Source organism: Sorex fumeus, unplaced genomic scaffold, assembly GCF_029834395.1.
Source record: "Sorex fumeus unplaced genomic scaffold, SorFum_2.1 ptg000002l, whole genome shotgun sequence".
In the NCBI taxonomy this organism is placed as follows: domain Eukaryota; kingdom Metazoa; phylum Chordata; class Mammalia; order Eulipotyphla; family Soricidae; genus Sorex; species Sorex fumeus.
In genome coordinates this window covers 47293027-47317143 of record NW_026606059.1, presented here as the reverse complement: position 1 = coordinate 47317143, position 24117 = coordinate 47293027, and the positions used below count along the sequence as shown (strand labels likewise).

Below are 24117 nucleotides of genomic sequence, written 5' to 3'. Positions count from 1 at the left end.
AATGTTCCAGGTGAACAGGCATTAGCTCCCAAATTGTCTAACATTTATATAAAAATTAGCACAGCGGTAGGGCGTTTGCCTTGCACACAGCCCACATGGCCGACCTGAGTTCAATTCCTCCACCCCTCTCGGAGAGCCCGGCAAACTACCGAGAGTATCTCGCCCGCACGGCAGAGGCTGGCAAGCTCCTCGTGATGTATTCGATATGCCAAACACAGTAACAACAAAGTCTCCAATGGAGACGTTACTGGGCCCGCTCGAGCAAATTGACGAACAACAGGAGGGCCTTTGTATAAAAATTAAGTTTCCTTTCAAAGTGGACACAGCACTTATATGTGTGTAAATCTACATACAGCCATATTGTGGAGAGATTGCAGGTTTGACTCCAGACCACTGTAATAAGGCAAATGTCTTGATAAAGTGACTCATGCAATTTTCTGGGCTCTTATTACCTATAAAAGTGGTCCTTACACCATATGAGAGAGTGCTAACTATGCAGTCATTGTATCCTCAAAATACTCTGAGTTTGCCTTTTTTGAAAAATATACTTTAGGATCAGGTTGATGGTACAAAGGGTTATTGTAATGCATTGTACATAAGTGTCCTAGGTTTGAGTCTCAGTACTGCACAATTCCCTTACCACAACCAGGAATAAACCTCCAAATTTGATCCTTCAGTGAGCCCTGATCTTTTGGTGAAAGTCCTTGTAAAAATACTTTATCAGATTCAGAGAGATAAATCAATGAATATAAATAAATAAATAAATAAATAAATAAGCACATATTTTGAATGTGGGAGGCTAGGATTTTGTTATTGGCACTGTCTATGGTTTCTGGTTGCCTCTGGAGGTAACTCCTGAGCACAGAGCTTGGAGTAGTCCCAGAGCACTGCTGTGGCCAGGAAACAGAAACCAAATCAGCAATATCTTTGAAGTTGTAGAAAGTGAAATTCAATAAAATAAGGCATGCCTGGACATGTACACATGTACACAGGCTCTTGAGGGAGAATCTGGAGTTGACTCCTGTCACTACTTCCTATTTTCTGTGCATCGCTGTCCAGTCCTGGGTCCCATACTTCAAGGGCCAATAAGGTAATGTTGGCACATAGTGTGTTCTCCCTTCCCTGGAAAACACAGAGCAAATCTTCTTGTTAGCACTTGCAGTGCTCCATACTGGCACACTCTGCTTCCACACCAGTACCTGCAGCCAGGATGCACATCTATCAGGGACCACAGCACCCACACGATCATAGTTGGCAGGGCTGAGTGATTTCTACACCCAGCTGCACATGGGGCAGCCCCCTCACGCACAGCTTCTCTGTTTTCCTATGAGAAGGCTTTTAAAAAAAACACCCTGATGCAACCAGTTCCTAGTCAAGAAGGCTTCACTGCTCCCCATGAGGTAAGAGAAAGTTTCCAGGCAGTTGATGAAGTTCTGGACTGGGAGGCAATTGAGGTGGCCTCTGCCTTAGCTGCCAGCAAGCCATTTGCTTCTCCGTTCAGCCAGTGTTTAGAGAGCCCTTCATGTGTGCCAGGCACTAGTTGCCCAGACTGAGGCAGTAGGCAGGGCTGGTGGAAAAAAAACTTGAACCTCATCCTAGTGCCTCTCTTAAGGGGTGAAATTTGCTATTTTTCTGAGCTAACACCACCTCCTCCAAGAGACTTCCAAGTACTCCATCAACGCAGCCCCTTTGGGCAATTTTTGCCCTTACATCCTGCTCTATTGCCTGCTACTAAATTTTCTCTCAGGCTTACTTCCCAAGCAACTGTCTGTCTCTCCTGTCAAAGGGAAACCACATGGAACAGCAACCCTCTGTGCCACTAACTGCTATATTCTGAGTAATTAGATGTGTACCCAATATGCGGGTAGTTCTCAAGAAAATGTGTTCAGAATGAGAAAATTTGTTTATAATGTTTGCTTGCTGGATTTCTTTATTTCTAAATCATGGTCAGATCCTAAATTCTTAGCAAAGTCCAAAAATGTGTGTATATTTTCACTTTGCTCTAAGTGTTTAAAGTACTATGGCTTGATGTTTGTTAAGGGAAATGAATGAATAAATGAAAGAATGGTGTTAGTGGAATACTAAGAACCATGCATGAAATAAAGAAGTAAATTTTCCCATTTCATAGTTATGCAACCTTCACCAATTTAAGGGATATTTCTGAAGCTCAGTTGTCCCTCCTGTAAAGTGATGATGTAGTCTGCTTCTAAGATTTTATTAAGATTAGAAGAATTGTTATATGTAATGTTGCTTAAATCAATGCCTAGTGAAGGTTGGAAGTGTTGGATAAGCAGATCAGGTCATGCTCTTCCAATTCTGAAGGATTCCCTTTGAGCTTTGCCCCTGTAACTGTAAAGTTGATGGCTTGTACACAGAAGTTGCTGTACCACGAATAAGCTTTACCACTGTACACGGCACATCTGCAGACACTTGATTTATTGCTGAATGTCTGGATCATAAACCCTTTTTAGATCCTAGAAGATGGAGAAAACATAAAATTCTCCTTGGTAGTTTCTTCCCTGGTACCTTTGTAATTGATCCATTAAGGATTTGCTTAATGGAATTTAAGGGTCAACAATAGAGTAGGTCAATTTAGAGATTATCTTTCAGGTTTGACTCTTTGGCTTAGTTTTATTTTTTTATGTTTGTTAAATTTTATTTTTATAAACTTGTTCAAGGCTGCAGCGATAGCACAGTGGTAGGGCATTTGCCTTGCATGCAGTCAGCCTGGCCAAGCCAGATTCGATTCCTCCACCCCTCTCAGTGAGCTCAGCAAGCTACCGAGAGTATTCAATATGCCAAACACAGTAATAACACGTCTCAAAATGGAGATGTTACTGGGCCCGCTCGAGCAAATCGATGAACAACGAGAGGACAGGACAGGACTGGAAACTTGTTCACAATAATTCATTGCATTTAATAATTGAACACAAATCCCACCACCATTGCACCTTCCCACCACCATATTTTGAATGTTTCCACCCCAAATCCCAAACTGTACCCTCCAAAGCAGAAGCAAAACAATTAATTTTGTATTGCTTGTTATGAATAATCCACTAAAATGATCCAATAAAGTTTCCTTAGAGGAAACAGTGTGAAGATTATTGTATTTCATCCTGGAGCCATTAAGCCCTTGTAGGTGCTACTTGGTACATCAGTGGTGTAGAGTATGAGCGTTCCAGGAATTCTAAAATTTACAATGATTATACAGCCGATTCATTCATGGGTGAGGTTCATTCGAGCCTGTGGAGAACAGTTGTGAGTTTGGTGGTGATTGAGTTCTGGAGGTTTTTGACTGCTGGGGCTCTGTTGGGGTAGGGAGAGAAACTCACTCTCTCCCCTCTGAGTTGCCCGGGGGTGAAGACAGCCTGGTGCTGGGTCTGGATGTTGCTCTCTTCTGGGAGATTTATTTCTGAATCATCTAGTTTAGTTTTAAAGATATTTTTTTAAAAAAAAATATCTTGCTTAGCTACAAAAATACACTTTTAGTGTTAAGTCAGCTACCACATAGTCAAGATGTACCTCAGTGGAAACTGAGTCAAAGGAAGCTGATCTTTACTATCACTATCTCTCTATTCCTTCCTTTCTGGTCATCAATCTCTCCCCACTCTGGGTAACAGAGATCTTCCTGCTTCTTATCTCCAGGTTCCTCCTCCTGCACTGCTTCCTCAAGAAAGGCTCTAGGTTGCAAAGGTTGGAAACTCTTTGCCTCCATGTCTTAAATCAGCCTGAACCGTGGGATCATGCGAGGAGGGGCTGTGCTGATTTATTTGCTTTATGTTTCAATGCCAGGCTGGAGGTTCTTATCAAGATTAATGGAATTAATAGAGTAACTCACCATCAGGTGAACATGATTAACACATTTTAGTTTTATGTTTTCCCCAGAGTGTTTAAATTTTAATTAGTGAAGCAAAAGATTTCATTTCTGCAAGTTAAAATTCAGTGTCATTTGGGGGAAATATTTTAGACAAGTTACTTAACTAGGCCCCCCTCATATCATTCTATTTAGATGACTATAAATTAAAACACCCCTGTTTGAAATCCATAAACAGTGGAAGGTTGTCATTAGATTTATGGATTATAGCAATGTTAACTGTTGATTAGAAATAGTAGTACTGTGTTACTAAAGGGTAGTGCTACATATAGTTTTTGTGTTTTATTTAATAAGACTTTGATCATTCTTTGTTTATTCTCCTCCGTGGTCTATTGTGAATTCTCTGCCCTCCTCATTGAAACTGAACTTGATATATGAAGGAAACAATCACTTTCCCTCTCCCATGTGTGAAGTCCAAGAGGTGGGAGGGACCCAGTTCAGGAGAGATGAAGGAAGCACTCTGCAGGAATGGAGCAGCTGTGGTGAAGGGAGGATCAATAGGAGTGAAGGGGGTGACAGAGGATGAAAGGAGAAGGTTTTAGTTTCTTGGTGAATTGGAGTCAGATTGAGGTGCTGAACAACCTGCCTTTGACATCATACAAAACGTTGGAGACTCCCTCACTCTATGAGTGAATAACCTAGGTGGCTTTTAAGTTTCTCTAAGTTTTCTGTTTTTGTAATTTTAATGGTTGACTCATTTCTGCTTTAATGTTGGTTTATTCTCTGTTCTCTCTCTTTCTCTGTGCGTGTACACGAGAGAGAGAGAAAGAGAGAGTGCTTACCCACAGGCAAGCAGCAGCAGGTTGGCAGGTGTAGGTCTAGGCAGAAGTAATGAAACGGATAGGCGTTGGCATTAGGTCAGTCAGTCAGCCTTTTCATTCTAGTTCTCTTTTGATGGTGTGGAATCTGGAGTGAGTCACTTTACAGCTCTGAGCAGAAGCTCCCTGAAAGAAAAAATGTATCATGTGAATTCTTGACAGGTTCTAAGTTGCCTTCAGAGGAGAAAGAAACCATGTAGGGAAGTAATTAGTGTGACATCTCTCACCTACATGAGCTATGATAAGAAGTGACAAAAGTGTGGCTCCTCTTGTCCCAGTGACTGGAGATGCAGAAGTATCTACAAGGCAGTCATGTGATTCTATAGATCAGAATTGTTCAACTTTTTATGCACACAGAACTGTAATTGTTCTGCATCCATGTGCATATATGCATAGTTGGTTATGATCCAGACAGTTAAACTAGTGGCTTTCAATCTTTCTGCCCCTATGGACCAGCCTGGACCATGGATCAGGGGTTGAAGAACAATGACCAGTGGTAGCCCTAATCTACTGAGCGGTTATGATGGTTACAGCTTAGTATCCCAAGGGAAGCCTCTGTATTATTAGAATGGCATTGCTTAGCTCATGTTGGTTTCCCCATACATTTGTGCTTCTGAATTTCTGTAGTTTTGTCTAGCTATCTAGGAACACACACAGGGTCTCCAAGAAAAAAAGAGTCCAAAAGCATTCAGAAAACCCAAGTATCATACCACTTCTCAGGTAGCTTCTGTGTATGGAGGATTATGTAGAAAGTCTGGTTCATGTGAGTGAAGCTTCTTAGAAAATAGAAGTCAATCTGGGCCTTTATATTTCTATCGGTAATTTTGCTGATGATAAACTTAGTAATTCATCATGAGCACATGAAGGGAGTAGAACTCTTAAGTCAGGTTTCCTGTTTCTGGTTTCCTGTCTGTTCAAAATTTCTCTAGACATATCTTTGAAGTTACCAGTATAACTGGTGATTACTCACCAGCCCACAAGTACAGAACAGAAGCAGTGCTGGTCATTTTCATATGTCTTTTGAAACCTCTCCTCAGGGTGCATATGCCACTAAGTGGAACCATTTAGATCCTGAAGTTGAATCAGTAGGATAAAGACAGCTCAGTGGAGCAGGGACTGGGAAGGGACCTTCTGAGTAACATCCTAGGTTTCACAAGCTGGATCTCTGATCATGTTATTCGCTAACTCTGAGATAGTTTAATCCCTTGCTAAAAATAATAGTAATATAATGAATTCACAGTTATATCTAGATACTAAAACAGTGTAAATTAAACTATTTCATGAACTGGAATGAGTCACACAAAACTGAAATATTATTTGAAATCATTTGCCCATTACTTGCTTCCAATGTGAATAATTTGCCAACTAATTGCAAACAAAAAACAAACAAACGCTGTCCTTCCGTTGTTCATCGATTTGCTTGGGTGGATCCAGTAACGTCTCCATTTTGAGAATTGTCGTTACTGTGTTTGGCATATTGAATACGTCATGGATAGCTTACTCGGCTCTCTGAGAGGGGCAGAGGAATCGAACTGGCTCTATAGGGCTGGCTGTGCGCAAGGCAAGTGCCCTATGCTGTGCCATCGCTTTAGCCCTCTGTGCTATCACCCCAGCCCTATCAACTAATTGATCTATTTAAAATTTATAGAGCTATTGTAGTATATGAAATAATTATTGTGTTAAATATTATAGAGGTAAAATAATGATTATACTATTTTTCCTGGGCTGGAGTGATAGTGCAGTGGGTAGGGCGTTTGCCTTGCACGTGGCAACCAGGAGTCTATTCCTCCACCCTTCTTGAGAGCCTGACAAGCTACTGAGAGTATCTTGCCCGCACGGCAAAGCCAGGCAAGCTACCCATGATGTATTCAATATGCCAAAAGCGGTAACAACAAGTCTCACAATTTGTTGTGAGATATTACTGGTGCCCGCTCGAACAAATCGATGAGCAACAGGAGGACAGTGCTACCGTGCTACAATTTTTCCTTAATTAAGGTAAGAATTCGACACACATATATGGATCAGGCAGTTCATGTAGAACAGTTATATCAGTTTTTTTTTATTGAATCACCATGAGCTACATTTACAAATCTTTCATGTTTGAGTTTTAGTCATACAATGATCAAACAACCCAGTATCCCTTTCCCCTACCCCCATCCCATCCATCCCCTGCCACTATGGCAGACATTTTCCCTCTCACACTTTCTCTACTTGTGGTCATTATGGTTTGCAATACAGATACTGAGAGGCCATCATGTTTGGTCCTTTATCTACTTTTAGCCACATCTCCCATCCCAAGTGATCCCTCCAACCATCATTGACTTAGTGATCCCTTCTCTATCCCAGCTGCCTTCTCCCCCAGCTCATAAGGAAGGTTTCCAACTGTGGAGCAATCTTCCTGGCCCTCTCTCTACTGCTCTTAGGTGTTAGTCTCGTATTATGAGTAATATTAGTTCTGATGTTACTGAGTGATGGTAAACAGTTCTAGGCTTATGCATCAAGAAGTCTTTGCAAATTCAGTGTACTGCTGAGAGAGGAAAGTAAATAGTGATTTGAGAAAATGGATACTATAAACTCTCCCCAATGTCCAAACAGGAACCAAAATACAATAAAATATTTTCTCTCTCCAATTAAATTTTAACTTTAGAATGTTATAATTATTATCACAAAGGAACTTTTGAAAAAATAGTTTTGAACAAGTATCCCAAAATGATCAATACTTACCCCTATTAAATAGAATAAATAGCCAAAGTGGCCAAGGAATGCTTTCAAAACATAATAATAAAATAAAAAATAATAAATAGGAAGACTCTAATATAACACAATGATAATAAAGTAACTGCAGTTAAAGCAGTATGAGAGCAGGACCAGAACCAACAGTGAGATAAATGAGAATAGTTAGCTACCCATTAAGCAATATTCATTTACATGCTAGAAGTTAACATAGGATAAGCATGGTACATCCAACCCAAGTGAAGGTGATCATTTTTTTTACTAAGTGATGCTGACATTAAAGTTTATTTTAAACAAAAGAAAATAAAATAAAAACCTGAAATATTAAGGATAGAATGATACTACAGTATGTAGGGTGTTAGCTTTGCTGGATTTGACCCCTGTCATCCTACATGATTCCCTGAGTACCACCAGGAGTAATTTCTGAGTGCAGAGCCAGTAACCCCTAAGCATTGCCGGCTGTGGCCCCCAAACAAATGAACAAACAAAACTAACCAATAACTATAGATAGTATTGGAGAGCAGATTCATCTTTGGTGTACCCAAAAGTTGTCCCCCCTCAATTATCTGAAAAGGCACCCTCTGACATGGCTAGTCCATGGAGTTTGACTCCATGGAACCTGGCAGAAATATTCAGTTATCAGCTACTCCCTGTGGGCATGTAACTGCATCTGTTTCCTTTTCTGTAAAACATGAATGGTAATGATCCCCTAAACATGTTATCAAACAACAACAACAAAAAACACTGTCCTTCCGTTGTTCATCGATTTGCTCGAGCGGGCCCAGTAACGTCTCCATCATGAGACTTGTTGTTACTGTGTTTGGCATATTGAATATGTCTCGGGTAGCTTGCCAGGCTTTGCTGCTGGGGGAGATACTCTCAGTAGCTTGCCAGGCTCTCCGAGAGTGGTGGAGGAATCGAACCTGACTCGGCTGGGCTGGCTGCACACAAGGCAAAGGTCCTACCACTGTGCTATCGCTCCAGCCCCAGCTCCATGTCGATACACTCATAAATATTAAATGCAGAAGGAAGTTCAAATTCTTGGCAGAACAAAAAAATTTCCCAGGGTCAGAGAGATAGTATGGCAGTAAAGCACTTGCCTTGCATACAACCAATCCCAGTTTGTACTTTGGCACTGTACATGGTGCCCCTGTCACTCCTAGGAGCTTATGATCCTGGAGCATCACTGGGTGTTCCAACCCCCCAAAAATATTTAACTCTCCAGAAATCTCCTACAAAATCTCCTAGATTTCATGATTCACAAATTTCTGTATTCACAAAAGCACAAAATCTTACTGCCAATTTTTTTTACACTCATATCAGAATTAGAAGTTGGCTACTAACAGGTCAGCAATGATTCATTCCAGGGGGATCCGACAAGCTGGAGAAAGGGGACAGGTGCAGTATGTGGCAAATTTGGCTCCAGGGTCTGGAAAGTGAAAGAAAAGAAGGCTCTCACTTTGGGCATGATATTTACCCTTCAATTTTCTGCCTTTCCCCAGAAACCTAAACATGGAGTGCAACGAAGGCTTCCATTTTAAGACTGTAATTGGCATGAAACCCTATCATAACTGTGCTCTGAAATTGCAGTGTACTCACCCTCTAAAAATATATAACTCCGTTTGGTCATGCTGCAAACATGATATTTGTACTAGCCATGAAAATAGTAAAATGCAGAGGATGCTTAAGGCAATGAAAGCTTAGGGTTTCTTCCAGGGAAGCTAGATTCCAAGTTCAGAGAAACACAACGTCTGGCTCTGAGGATGATCTCAGAGTTCTCAAATGTAAAACCTGATTATGTCATTTGGCAAGTTCCTTGAAAATCTTTTCTTTCTTTCTTACATAAAAAAAAATTACAATGGGTGCTAAGTTGTAGTATTACTATGTTGATTATTCTAATTTTAGACGGGCTCTGCACCCCCAACCTCAGTGACTGAATGTCAAAGACATGCCTAAGATTAAAAATTATAGGCTTTCTCATATAGCTAAGAACATGGTGTACTCAAGGTCAATGTCCTTTTATATCTGGGAATTATTTCCTGGAAAAAAAAGATTTACAGCATATAGAAAGCTCAAAGGGGGCAGTAAGGATATTGGTTCAGAACCAAGGGGGTTGATATGTCTCTGCTGTGGTCCTTGTCCAGCTCAGTGCTCTTGGAGAGTCACGTAATTTTTTTTTTTAGCTTCTAGCTCATCTTTAGTGAAGACTACATGAGAACTCTGCACCACCTCTCACTGGAAGCACTTTGAGGATTCACCATGATGCCTTTTATAGATGAGGAAAGTGAAGGCTTTACAAAACATAAAGTGATATACTTAAGTTTGCTTGAATTGTATTAGAGAAGGTTCAAATTTACAAATATTTATTACAAGTGACAGAGAGTAGAGCAAATAGAGCAAATAGAGGACTTGCCTTGAATGAGCCTGACCCAGGTCCAAACTCCAGCAATTCATATAGTCCCCCAAAGTCAACAAGAGTGATCCCTTAGTATAGAGCCAGGAATAAGCCCTGAGCACGGTGGGGGGGGTGTCCTAAAAACAAACAATAAAAAACAAAAAATAAAACCAAAATATTTATTATAAGTACAATTACTGTGATTTCCTGGGTTAAGAACAATGTTAAAAACTAAAGCAAAAATATACAGACATATACTATTAAATATACAGACATATACTATTAACTGTCAGTTATGACCCTGGTGAATAGCTCTGTATATTCTAGAATAAGAATTTCTGAATGATCATGAAGGTACATGTCAGGGAAAGCTCTTTACCTTCTTTAATGCTATTTGAAGATTAAATAATGGAACCATAAACCTAGATCCTAGTTGTAGATGGGAGGACAACGGAGGTCCTCTCAGGGACTTACAAGCTCTGACACATAGCCTCACACCCACCAGGCATCTCTAGTCTCTGTACACATATGCCCTTTTCTCTGTAACATATGTGGGAACATATTCTGTGTATAGATTGCTGCAATTCAAAAGCAGAGATCTGTGTATGGTTTTAGTCTTGTTCTAGCCTTAAGGATAGCATCCTTGGGGTCATGGAAATAGCTCAAAAAGCTGGCGTTCAGACCTGGCATACTAGTTTGAGCTCATGGGCCACAAGGTTACCCCAGCACTACCAGGTATGATCTCTGCACCCCCCGGGCTCAAGTACCACATCCCCATATCTGAGCATTGAGCTATTCGGTCTGCATAGCCAAGTATTGTTGAAAATAATCCCTGGGGTCACTAAAGCTTGGTTCGGGAGGTCCCTTTCCTCTCCTGCTACAAAAGAATGGCTCCCCCTTGAGCAAACCATTTTAACCTCCCTGTACCTCCTTGACTTCCTCTTTGAAAGAGGATGTCTTTCTGGGGTTTTCCAGGAAGTAGACCATGATGGAGATTTGCATACAGGAGGTTAAGTGTGTATAATTTTCTCAGGAGTAACATCTGCGAGGAAGGAAGGGTAAATAAATAGTAAGACAATTCAGAAGGAAACTATCCAAACCAAGCATCTAAATAGCACCATTGAAATCAGTGAGTTCAACGAAGTCGGAATGGCCCTTGAGAGTTGTCACATCTTGATTCAAGAGGATAAAACTTTGTATACCTATATGAACTAGTGTTTGTAGACCAACTGGAAGAAGAGGAGTTCCCAAAGACCAAAGAAAATTCCTGGAGAGTATCTCTAGACCCCACCTTCTGAATAGTTGGGGAAATGTGTGCATTCATCTGAATACACTGCAGGCAGCACTTTGTGACATTCTTTACAGGGAATATTGATACTTTCTACTTCAGTTGGATAGAAGAAAAATAAAAATATCATGTCTAGTTTGAAAACTACTGTTATTAAGCTTCCAAGGTATCATGAACTCCAGCACAATATCATATAGTAAACACTTGCAAGCCTATATTAGCATTCATTGTATCACTGTCATCTCGTTGTTCAATGATTTACTCTAGTGGGTGCCAGTAACATCTCCATTAGTCCCAGTCCTGAGATTTTAGCAGCCTCTCCTCACTAGTCTTTCCTAACGCTGCCATATTAACATTACTATCTAGCAATATTCTAAGGATTGAGTGATAACCACTGTTCATTAATATTTTTACATCTTCCTCCTTCTACTATAAGTTGCTGAACAGAAATATCAATGTTTTTTTTATTTTTCATTGGTTATTTTGTTTTACCCATGCTTATATCCCCAGTTGAGCATAGAACTTGGTTCATAGAAATGGAAATATGGGTAAAGGGTATAATCATAGAAAACACAAATAACAAGGACTGTACGGAGGGGTTGCCTGCTGAAGGTATTGGTTGGGGATAATCTCTCTTTGTTGTGCATCATATGATAATTGCCCGTGGTTGTCTCTGTCTTCTCTCCTAGTTTCTCTGGACTCGTGGCAGTCTCTGACCCCCTCCACAGTCATTGTTGACCCATCTCTCAGCAAGTTTGATGTTGCCCACATCAGCAATGCTGCCATCAGTGACTTCTCTGGTGCCCGTGACCTCTGTCTGTTGAGTAAGTGGAGTTTACACCCGGATAGGTTTGATCAGGATTGGGCCTCTCTCACAAGAGTGCTGCTGAATAAATGTAAAAGCACATGGGTTGGAGTTCCTGACTTACCCAGGGGGACCTAAGAGGAAGAAATTCTCTGGGAGGAGAGGATCCTGGATGGACTCTTCTGTACTGTCTCTTACGAGGTCAGTTATAAAAGTGAAACCAGCCAGAAACAGAAAGAGATTGAACTAGAGCAGAGGAAGATCAGAGAAAGGACCTAGAGAGTTAAATTGAAGCAGAGGAGTGCAAGCTATGGTGGCTCTCCTCCAAATACAGGTTGATCATCCTACAAAGCAGGAAGTACCTTTGTTTTGGTCAGGCTCCTAAGGTAAATGTAATACAAGTTAAATTTCAATGACATGTTTCAGGGAACTACGAAGAACGTTGAATATGTGAAGCATTCACAAATGGACATTGTCTTTGAGCATTTCTGGTCACTAAGGTTTCTGAACAAAGTGAGAAATCACTTGATGGGATTTTCCACAAAAATATTAGCTTCACAAAGAGCCTGAGATTAGAGCACTTTCATTCTTTTACTTCTGAGACTCATTGACTCTCCTCCATTACTGAGTTGGATAACCACAAGCATATCCCAGACAGGTCCACCATGTATAGCTGTTCTGGACATGGGCACCATGTGTGGCACAGCTTTGTATGATGACATAGACAGAGATTAGGCTATCAATAAGGATGTTGGACAGTGTACAACTTTCTTATTCCAATAAAGTAGAGCTAGGTTTTCTTTCAAAGCACTTAATACCCTGAGGGTCATGATTAACTTAGATTGTCTATTGAAGGACCCGATTCTTATGGGAGAAGACACAATCCCTCAAGAACCGTCACTGGTATCATGAGGTCGAAGAGGAAAATCAAGGAATAAAATATAGAGTTGTCTTATATGAATTAATCCTGAGGCCAGTATGAAGACATGGAGAGTTTTTAAAGGGGGGGGGGGGGGAAGCATATTGGTATGAGTTAAGTAAGCAACCTAAAAACTGCTGTTGTGTGTAATAGAATAATGGAAGAATTGAGCTCCCCCATGATCATTTTGTTTCAAGTCCTAGCACAGTGCTTTAAGTGTGTAAGTAAATAAATGAGTGAATAAGTAATCAGATGAATACTTGAGTTATTGTATGCATGAATGTATTGGTGGGTGGTACATAGATGGATGGATGGATGTGTGAATAGATGGAAGGGTTTTCTTCTGACTGATTACTTTGGAAACCTAAGCTGTGGGCTGACCTACATAAATTATTAGTAGGCTCTATAGGGGAGTGCAGCCAGGGTGTCCTTTCTAAGATTAACTCTTTCCTACAAGGAACTAATGTATGGATGAATGGATAGATGATATATAGATTAAAGAATTGTAATTGACTGGGTGAATAAATAGATGTAGTGATGGGCACTCATGGATGATGGAAGGATGATATGAAGATTCATGGATGTTGATTGGATAGATGGATGTATGCTGCTTGGATTCAGGGAAGAATTTTTGGGTGAATTATCACAGGACTCTAATTCCATCTCTAAGACCCAAGCCTCAGTCTTCTTCCTCTACTCCCTAGAGTGTTCCCGCCACCAGGCCTGCATCATCACCACTCTGCAGATGCTACCTGGTACTGTGAGGTGTATGTTCTACCCTGATACCCAGAGCTGCACACTTAGCCTTCAGGCCCAGAACTGTCAACTTCTGCTTCATGAAGAAGCCACCTACATCTACCGTAAGCCACGTAAGTCCAGTCCTCTGTCTTTATGAACTGTTCTGGAACCCTGGATGTGATGAAGAGGGACAACCTAACCAGGTAGGGATAACTTGTGGGATGTGATGACCTGAGAAGGTCAGCCAAAATTATCCTATATGAGGTGTTAGTTCTCTGCGATAGACTGAAGAAAGGAGGAGACCTTTATTCTTTATAAAGTTTTTAAAAAAATTTTTATTAGTGAAACAACATGAGGAACAGTTGTAGATTTACAAATTTTTGTGCTTAGGTTTCAATTATACAATGATCGAGTACCCATTCCTCCACCAGTGCCCATTTTCCACCACCTCGGATCCCAGTATCCCTCCCACCTCCCATCTCCCCCATTCCACCCTGCATCTGTGGCAGGGCATTCCCTTTTGTTCTCTCTCTCCTTTTGGGTGCTGTGGTTTTCATTGAGTGGCAATCATGTTTGGTCTGTAGTCTACTTACAGCATGCATCTCCCATCCTGGGAGGATCCTCCTAACACCTTTATTTGGTGCTCCCTTCTTTATCTGAGTTGCTTTTTCCCCTAGCATGTGCGGCTGGCCTCCAAGCTATAGAGTGAACCTCCTGGTACTTATCTCAGCTATCCTTGGGTGTTAGTCTCCTATTTTGTTACTTTATGTTCCCAAGATGAATGCAATCTTTCTATGTCTGTCCCTCTCTTTCTGACTCATTTCACTTAGCATGATACTTTCCATGTAGTACCACTTGTATGTAAATTTCCTGACTTCATCTTTTCTAACAGCTACATAGTACTCCATTGTGTAGATGTACCAAAGTTTCTTTAACCAGTCATCTATTCTCGGGCACTCAGCAAACCTTTATTCTTATATAAAGCTTTTCTGATGCCTTTATTCACTTCTTTGAATTATGGAAGGTATTTTGGCTTTTGAATTTCTTAGTAAATAATATTAAATCAGACACTTTTATGATATTCATATTTTATTATATGAATAATATATAAAAAAAAAGGTAAAGGCCTCCCGTTGATCATCGATTTGCTCGAGCGGGCCCAGTAACGTCTCCATTGGAGACTTTTGTTGTTACTGTGTTTGGCATATAGAATACATCATGGGGAGCTTGCCAGGCTCTGCCATGCGGGGGAGATACTCTCGGTAGCTTGCCGGGCTCTCCTAGAGGGGCGGAGGAATCGAACTCGGGTCGGCCATGTTGGCTGCGTGCAAGGCAAACGCCCTACCGCTGTGCTATCGCTCCAGCCCTATGAATAATATATATCCATATATATATTTTTAAATTTATTTTTGAAGTAAATTCCATTGAGTGACTTTCACATTTACATAATTAAAATCAATATGAACATATGCCACATTAAATGCCACACCAAATCTCCAATTCCACCCTTCACCCTACAATTAATGTCCTTAATCCAGTTCACCCACCCCTCCCCATTTCCTTCTTATAAACACTAACTGATCTTAAATCTAAAAGTTTACTTTTGTGTTAATTTGCTTATATATCACATATGAGTGGGACCATACTGTGTTTGTCTTTGTGTCTGTTTTGTATTTGTGAAATTTCTTTAACATCTGAACCTTCTTATGTGGTCCTTCCTTCTCCTAACCCTATGCATTGTCCATCAAGGATTTTAACCCTGTCTTAGCTAGCACGAGACTCTGACCCAGAGAAGTTGAAGCATTTAACTTCTGACGACAGCCTGGAGACAATGAGTCATATGTCCTGTGTCTCGATGTAGTCCTTGCCTACGAAATCACAGTGAAATGCCACATCACATGCTTTGTGGAGAGAGCAGGAACTCCTTCCTCAATTGAACTAAAAATTTGCTATTAAATGTCATCTGTATTATGAGTATAGGAATGATGCAGATAAGATGTCAACTCATCGCCAAGTGACTTAAGCCAGCCTAGTAAAACAGGAAAGGCAGGAGCTATGTCTCAGAGTGGATCTCCCTATTAAACACACTTACTGGAAGCAGTTGATAGTTGTTTTTTATTTAAAAAAATATTGTCCCTATCTCTTATCGTCTAGAGCAGAGGTCAGAAAACTTCTCCACAGGGTCCAAGTCAGGTAACACATATTTTGAGTCCCATAGGTACCAATCTCTCCAGTAGCATTCAATTGCATGGCAGCAGGAAGTCAGCTGAACACCCTACCCATGAACATGGCTGTGTGCTAACAATATTTCAATTTCAGTGGCTAGAGTGTTAGTACAGCAGGTAGAGCATTTGCCTTGCATGTGGCTGACCTGGGTTCAATCCCCAGCATCCTATATATCTCCCCCTACCACCTTGAACACCACCAGGAGTACTTCTGAGTGCAGATCCAGGAGTAACCCCTGAGCATCAGGAGGTGTGATCCAAAAAGCAAAGAAAGAAAGAAAGAAAGAAAGAAAGAAAGAAAGAAAGAAAGAAAGAAAGAACAGAGAAAAGAAAAGAAGAAATTAAAACTTTCGTTTCAAAAATGGTAGTAGCAATGTTTGGCCCCACACTTTCCGAGAGCATGGAGCAGCCTTTTAGCCTATTTTCATACAAAGATCTTTCTGATCTTCCCTCTACCCCTTTCTCACCTTAGCCTTAAGAATATCCACATATCTATATCCCAGTCTGAGATTACTTTGATCCCTATATGCTGAGATCTTGGAACCACATTATCAAGTTTAACTTCCGGACATTTTTGTTATAGACTCAAGTTTTATAGGTTTGAATCTCATGTTTCCAGTTAGTTACCAGTATGGTAGCTAATCCGAGTGGTAGTGCTACAGAGAACTGCTTTAACGTTGGATTACAAAAATCAGAATGTTCCTCTATTAGTTTGGCGTGACACAAATTTAGTGTGAAAAGCTCACCTCCAGCCAGAAATGCCTGCCCATATATTTCTGCATAGATGCTGTTTGTTTGCAGTATGCATGCAGCTACAGAAAATGTTCTCAACCCAGAGAGTCATGTAGACTAAATATGTGATATTCTGGAAAGTAGCCACTATTTCTGCAAGAGATTTCCAAAAGGAGAGCTGTACATCTTAACATTTTCTCTCTGTTAGATCATTTCAGTCTGAGATTCAATGGGCAGCCTCTGGAGGGAGGATTGAATACCACTGTCCGTGGGAAAGCAGGCCCACATTCCCTTGGAGTTATTTAGCTTTTGCATTTTCTGTCTTTGTCCTTGCTACCGACTGCACCTCTCAACAGAGGAGGCCACTGCCATGAAATGTGGTTGTTTTCTGCAGAGCGAAGGTACCACTTCCTAAGGCTGTGCTACTGTAGTCCCCACGGTCCAGTCCCAAGGGCTTGCTTGAGCTCTTCATTTGTCACTGAGACAGGAAATCTAGTGAGGAGGAGCTAAAGTGTGATTTCAGTTGTGAGTTGTGATTTGTGATTGAGGGCACATTAAGAAGCAGCCAAGGGTTTCTTTTCGAGTTTCTATTTTGAGCTCTGACTCACATTCTATTTCTGCAACAGAAGTTTTAGTTTAGGTTTCAGTCTTTTCCTTCCTTCCTTCCTTCCTTCCTTCCTTCCTTCCTTCCTTCCTTCCTTCCTCCTTCCTTCTTCTTTTATATGTTGTGTTTTTGCTTATCTGCCAGACAACAGACTTAGAACATTATGGATAGAATTTTATTTACACAAAACAACTTTGTGTTGTAGGTACTTCTATTATTCAAGATTTGAGTGTGGAATAATTGAGGGTCAGAAAAAAATGATGATGTTTCCCTGATGTAGCTAGTCCCAAACCTAAAACAGGCCTCCTTAACTCTTCAGTGCCTTGTCCCATCCATTAGTTCAGGTCACTGCACTGCCTCTCAGTGACCTGAACACCATGAATGCACACCATGCCAAACTGTTCCCATCCCAAGACTCCTGAGATTTGGGTCCAGAAAATTCTTTGCTGGGGATGACTGTCTTAGGATGCCTGAAAGCATTCCTGGTATCTCTGCCCTACAAGGTGCCATCTTTTGCCCTCACTGTGACAACCCCATATGTCTTTTGATATTATCATGTGTCTCTGGGAGCAAACTGACTTCCAACTAATGACTGCATTATACGAAACTCCTTTGAAATTTGTGAGATATGTATTTGGAAGCAGGAACAGCAGAGGAAGTGACAACTAGCAGACAGCAGAGCTGAGCAAACCCAATACACATTTTAAGAATAAGAGAAGAAAGAGAGAGAGAGAGAGACAGAGACAGAGAGAGAGACAGAGACAGAGAGAGAGAGAGAGAGAGAGAGAGAGAGAGAGAGAAATAATGGTGTCTTAGTGTTGCCTTTGTCTAATACCTTAAGCCCTGCAGAAAGTCAGACACAGACCTGTCTCTCAAGTGCCTGAAATTGGTATTTGGCACTGATCCTGGAGTCCAACAAAAACTTATTGGCTCAATGAGTGAATGAATGAAAATGCAACAGAGGTGATGAGATAGGACTCCAGAGAAGTTGGTGTATGTGTACATGTAGGTTTGCATTACATGGAGCTGGATAGAAGGCTTAGCTCTCTTCACCAGTTTTGACCTGAGTAGTTTGGGATTTAGACATGCACCAAGAAGTCTGTGTCTGCAACTGAGGCCTTTAAGCACAGGACTCCTCATCTGGCCTCTTAAACCTGGGACTTGGTCAGTATTGGAGTCAGAAAAATATAGGTCTGCATCCTAATCCCCCTACTGCCTGGGGATCTTCCCACCCTGGGCCTCTAATCCAATTTCTTCACCAGGAGATGCAAATGTGGACCCATAGTTCAGTAGCTGCAATTCAGAAATATGAAAGTTCTAAAAATAAGGGTTAAAAAAAGGTTTTCATCCATTTGTGGTCAGTTCATTTGGTGGCAAATGTTGATGTGAAGTTATGGCAGTAAATCCATCCCTCTTGGTCCCTCTTGGAAGGAGTAACACCTGTGTTTAACTTGGAGATCATTGACATGTTCTGTGACAGGATATTACTCCAGATCTCACTACGGGAGGGAATATTGTAGGATCTGTGTCCCTCCTCTTCAAAATCCAAACATTCTAAAGCAGTGTTCTTCAACCTGTTTGCATCTATAAACCAGTACCTGTCCTGCAGAGTTGCTCCATGGATTGGTGGTTACAACAAAGGCAAAAGATCAATAGTTTTCAATCATTTTTACTCCGGTGGACTATCCCAGCCTGTGGATTGGTGGTTGAAGACCACAATTCTAATTGCAGTGTCCATCTGCTGTGGACATCATGTAGCTAAATTCCTCTTTAGAGGAACAAAACAATGAGCTCACAGGCTACAGAAGGAATTAGTGCTGTACCCTGGGCATACTCAGCACCTAGGAAAGATTCACAGACTTGGCAATTAATATATATACCGAATGTAACTTGCCCACGCTGCAGTCTGGCAAACTCCCCGTGGTGTACCCAATATGCCAAATACCAGTAGCAGTGATGGGTCTCATTCTCCTAACCCTGAAAGAGCCTTGAATATGGCACTTTTTAAAATCTCAGGACTAGGACGAAGGAGACGTTACTGGTGCCTGCTCGAGGCAATCGACAAACAACAGGATGATCGTGGTATACATATATATGCATATATATATATTACATTGAATGCTAACTTGATGTGGACTTTGGGGGTCTCAGAAAATTGCTAGAATCTTTAAAGTACAAAAACAGGGACCAGGGATGTGACTCAACTTTGCACATGAGAGATGGGTTCAATTCTGGCACCACTACACCAAAATAAAAGTGCAAAACTGAGTTTCTTAAAGCATATTTCAAAATATTCATGATGGAATACCTACTCCTTTCTCTCTCCCCTTTCTATACCACCTCTTCTCCTCAGATACCCCTCTGCTTGGCTTTGGGGTCTCAGTTCCTTCTGTGACCATCACCACTCATGGCCAGCTGCTGGGCGTGTCTCAGACCATCCAGGTGGGGTCTTCATGGAAGCAGGTCGACCAGTTCCTCGGTGTTCCCTATGCTGCCCCACCTTTGGAGGAGAATCGATTCCGGGCACCAGAGCCCTTGAACTGGACAGGGTCCTGGGATGCCACCAAGCCACGGTAAGGAGCACACTATGGTGAATCCCCAAATAGGCTCTTTCCACTAATCCAACAGAGAGAGACTAAGGCTCAGAATAGTGCATGCTGGTTTGAGCAGTGCCTGGGGATAGGGAGTGCTAGTTAAGGTGGTAGCCTTAATAGAAATCTCTTCCAAAGTTCATGCACCAGTCCTTACAATGATTAGGGAAGTCAGGTTGCTTGGGGCTCTCCTTCCTTGGCAAGAGCTATACTTAGCATTGCACCCAGGAAGGAAGACTGGAGAATAAGCCATTGGGGTTACACCCACCAAGTGGGGTGCATGTGTCACTGCCACCAGTATAATACTGCCATGGCTGGAACATAGCCTCATCTGATTTCCAAGGGACTGAGAAAATAGCAGCAAATAAAAACTACTGGAACTTGTGGGAAAAAAAAACTCTTAAAGGATTTTTTTCCTCCTTTGGTCAGGCCACATATTAAAAGGGTTTTTCTAGAAAGGGGGGAAATCTTATTGTCTCTTCTTCTTCATCAATGCTTTCCTACTTACTCATACCTTTCCAGGCACACATACACTACTTCAAAGAGTCAACCTAGGGCCAGAGCAAGAGGGTAGGACACTTGCCTTGCATGCAGCTGACCCAGGTTTGATCCCTGGCATCCTATACCTTAGCACCACCAGGCGTTATTCCTGAGTGTAGAGCCAGGAGTAACCCCTGAGCAAGCTGGCTATGCCCTCCAAACCATATAAATAAAAAAAGGTAAAAGGTAAAGGCCCTCCCATTGATCATCGATTTGCTCGAGTGGGCCCAGTAACGTCTCCATTGGAGACTTTGTTGTTACTGTGTCTGGCATATCGAATACTCTCGGTAGCTTGCCGGGCTCTCCGAGAGGGGCGGAGGAATCGAACTCGGGTTGGCCATGTTGGCCGCGTGTAAGGCGAACGCCCTACCGCTGTGCTATCGCTCCAGCCATATAAATAAATAAACAAAATTTATCTATTTAATGTTTAAAAGAAGGATTTGGGGGTTGGAGCAATAGCACTGCAGGTAGGGCAGTTGCCTTGCACGCAGCCAACCTAGGTTTGATTCCCAGCATCCCACATGGTCCCCTGAGCACCACCAGGAGTAATTCCTGAGTGCATAGCCAGAAGTAACCCTTGTGTGTCATTAAGTGTGACTCAAAAAGAAAAAAAAAAGAAGCGTTAACCTACTGGAGAAGATTTGTGGTTTGTCTGAGTAAAGCCACGAAGCATGTTCAAGATGCCCATTCTCCTTTTTCCTTCCTGTTTGTCTTCCAACTGGAATCCATGTCCTGTCCCCTCCCTGCCCCCAGACCATGCCACCCACAGTTGCTGGGCAGAGAGACAGTTTTGTCAGGTGGCTCTGGAACAGCCCAGTAGGGGACTGACACTAAAGACTTAATCCAGGACAGAGGTGTAGGAATACAGAAAGCCATGGAAAAATCTCCACAGGCAACCAAAGCAACAATCAAGCAGTGAGGAGACCTCCAGTCACGTCAGAGGTGCCCATTTGACAGATTAGATAGTCATAGTCGCGACACATATATTTTAGGTGGATGGGACTTGGAGAAATGGAACTGATCAGAGAAAGGAGCTAGTGAGGCTTGGTTGAGAAGGGCCCTCACCTCCAGGACAGACACCCTCATGCTACCTGCAAGCATGCCCCAGAGATTGTCTCAGCTATGAGGCTGTAGAGGTTCTAACAGAACACGTGGATTCTGTATTGGTGACCAAAGTGACTCTGGCATTGTGCCCTCCAACAGATCTGTACATCTAGAGCCGGCAAGGACCAAGCTCCCAAATGGCAAATTGCTGTTTCATACTTAATACGAGCAATCTGCTCTCTGGATCTTTGCCTGGGAGATTGACAGGCTCTCTGTGGTTCCTGCCTCTTGCTTGCCACTCCCAATGCCCAGTTTCTGAAGCTGCCCCATAGCAGCAGGGCTGGGGAGGGGGGGGGGGGGGAACACCCAGGAAAGGGCAGCAGGTTGTGGCAGTGTGGTGGACTGGAACAGATAATGCTGTGGGTCCCCTGGAGGTTGGGGTGGTTTCTCCCAGGAGTCACACATCCACGTCTGCAGGGCCAGCTGCTTGCAGCCAGGTGCCAGATTGCCCACGTCTCCCGGAGTCAGCGAAGACTGCTTGTATCTCAACGTGTTTGTCCCTCAGAATGTGGTGAGTTTGGGGTAGCTGGCGGGAGGGCGGGGGACTGCCCTGCTACACACCCCCATCCCCACAGCTACCAGTATCCAGACTCCTTTACACTGCGGATGCTTTGGCTACAGTCCCCAGCCCTCTCCTTAGTTCCTGCCTTCCAGAAGGCCTGCATAGTTGAGGGCCACAAGAGGGTCTCTCAGTTCTGCACTGCCACACCTGAACTTCCCACCATCTTGTCCTCAACCTTCCTGTTCTTCAAGATGGTTTCAGAAGAGAAGCCCGGGGCATGCAGGATTCTTCTGGGCAGGACACAGCTATGAACAGTTTCTGCTCTACCATACCCTTGGTCAGGGACACTTACCTTTCAGTGGTGTCAGGGACAGAGAAAAACAGAAGACAGAGAAACTGGACAGCAAGGACATAGCAGAGGGAGGAAAGGGTAGCTGAGGAGGCAACCCAAAGAGACAAGAGGACTGGAGGCCATCCAAAGCACAGAAGTGTGTGCCTCTCAGCTAGAGGCCTGAGCTGGATCCTGGCACCACACAAACCCCTGCAGCATTTCCACTTGCAACTCTGGTTTCCCCTAAGCACTAATCAGGTTTGCAACCTTAAGCCAAGTGTTGCCAAGACCTTGGGGTCCTCAGCACTGCCTGGGAGGCCCTTATAGAAAATAAAAGATGAAAAAGTCATAGAAGATGGTGGTGGCTACTGGTGCCCCTGTCATCGCTCAGGGATTGGGGGGCGATGGGGCAGAGTGAGGCCTACAAGAAGGAGAGAGAGAAGGAACACAGTCCGGGGGAGGGGAAGCCTGGTTGCAGGGAATCTGCAGAGGAGGGAACGGTGGTTTACTCTCCTTGGAAGAGGCGTGGAGCTGGCAGCAGTTGCATCTCTTGGCTTTCTGTGTGGTCTCTGGTTTACAGCAACCCCGGAGCCCGGGGCTGTGTTCCCAGCTCTGTGTCTGTCTGAGTCATGGCTATGGTCCTGATGTTAAGCACTTGAACTTCCTGTGTGTGGGGGGGAAGGTCTGAGTGCAGGAGACAAAGAACATCTGAGTTGCTTTAGGAAAAGTCTCTGGTGGCCAATCCCAAGGTAGAGATGGCTGCACTCCTGCTTCTTGGGCCCCCCAATGGCCAGCAGCAAAAGCCATCGGCAGTTTGGAGGCATTGATTGCAGCTAACTGATCTGAGTGAGCTTCCTAAAGCAGGTTACCATGGGCCTCTAAGAAGACTTTCCTTGGTTGCATTATCAGAGGTAAAGAGCTTACATTGAAGATGATAAGAGTTGTGTTCTGTACAATGGCTGGTCATCTCTTACTTGTGATACTGAATGATGTTCTGCCTCATACCACCCTGCTAGTGACTATTGCCTTACTGACCTAGAGAAGGTAACTCAGGATTCCTGATCCTCATTAACTCACTGAGAGCTGGGAGAGAAATAGGATTTGTCTCAGAATGTTCTTTTAAGATCTAGGTAAGACAGACCATAGAACCATATCATCAGTGGGTTGCAGCACCACATTTTCACACTGTTACATTGAGCCACTGACCTGGTTGAAGAAGAATCACCAAGATATTGAGCACCCCTGAGAGGCCCCCAAGTCATCCAGTCATACAGAAAGGTAGCTGAGTAGAACCAGGCAATGTTTGCTTTCAAACATTGTAGGACTGTAAGACTGTAGGACTCTCTGGCCAGCAAAGAGTTGGGGTGTTACTCTGTGGCTCCCAGGGTACATTCAGGCATGCCTACTGGCATACCTGAGATCACCTGAGTATACCTAAGTATGCATGTAGGCCACAACTTGCCATGGATCCACCTGACTTTATGATTTTTGAGCCTCTGTCTCCATCCCTGTGAGTCAGGGTTGCTCCCTCTGCTGGGGTGCTGGACCAAAGTCTCACAGACCAGGAAGCTTCAAGACCTGAGACAAGTCTATCTGTGATTGTAGTGCCTGTGAGCACCAGGCCCCGGGCTCTGTTTTTGTCCTGAGGTGTGCCTGTCTCCTTCCCTCCACTCAGAAAGAGTGGGACTCTGTTCACTTCCTGTTCCTGGGAAGACAGCAGGAAGATGGGATGAGGACCAGCGATTCAGCTCCCTCTTTACAGGAGTCATCTCCACATGTAGGCCCTTCCTGAAACAGTTAGGGGAGGCCTCTGATATGGGGACGGGGTGGAGCTGTGGGTGCATAAATCAGGACTTACAAGGGGCTCACAGAACTGAGTTGCCAGGAGAGGTCAGGTGTGGGCTTGCCCCCTGGCAGT

At 42.9% G+C, this 24117-nt stretch overlaps 1 protein-coding gene across 1 annotated transcript in view; it reads left to right on the top strand.

Annotated features, from left to right (window-relative positions):
* TG (thyroglobulin) overlaps positions 1–24117 on the top strand; it is a 261047-nt gene that overhangs the window by 110190 nt on the left and 126740 nt on the right. Inside the window, exons 36-39 of the mRNA XM_056112201.1 lie at positions 11798–11932; positions 13537–13701; positions 19485–19704; positions 21784–21877. Of these exons, the coding sequence (XP_055968176.1) occupies positions 11798–11932; positions 13537–13701; positions 19485–19704; positions 21784–21877 (614 nt within the window). The remainder of the gene's footprint in view (positions 1–11797; positions 11933–13536; positions 13702–19484; positions 19705–21783; positions 21878–24117) is intronic.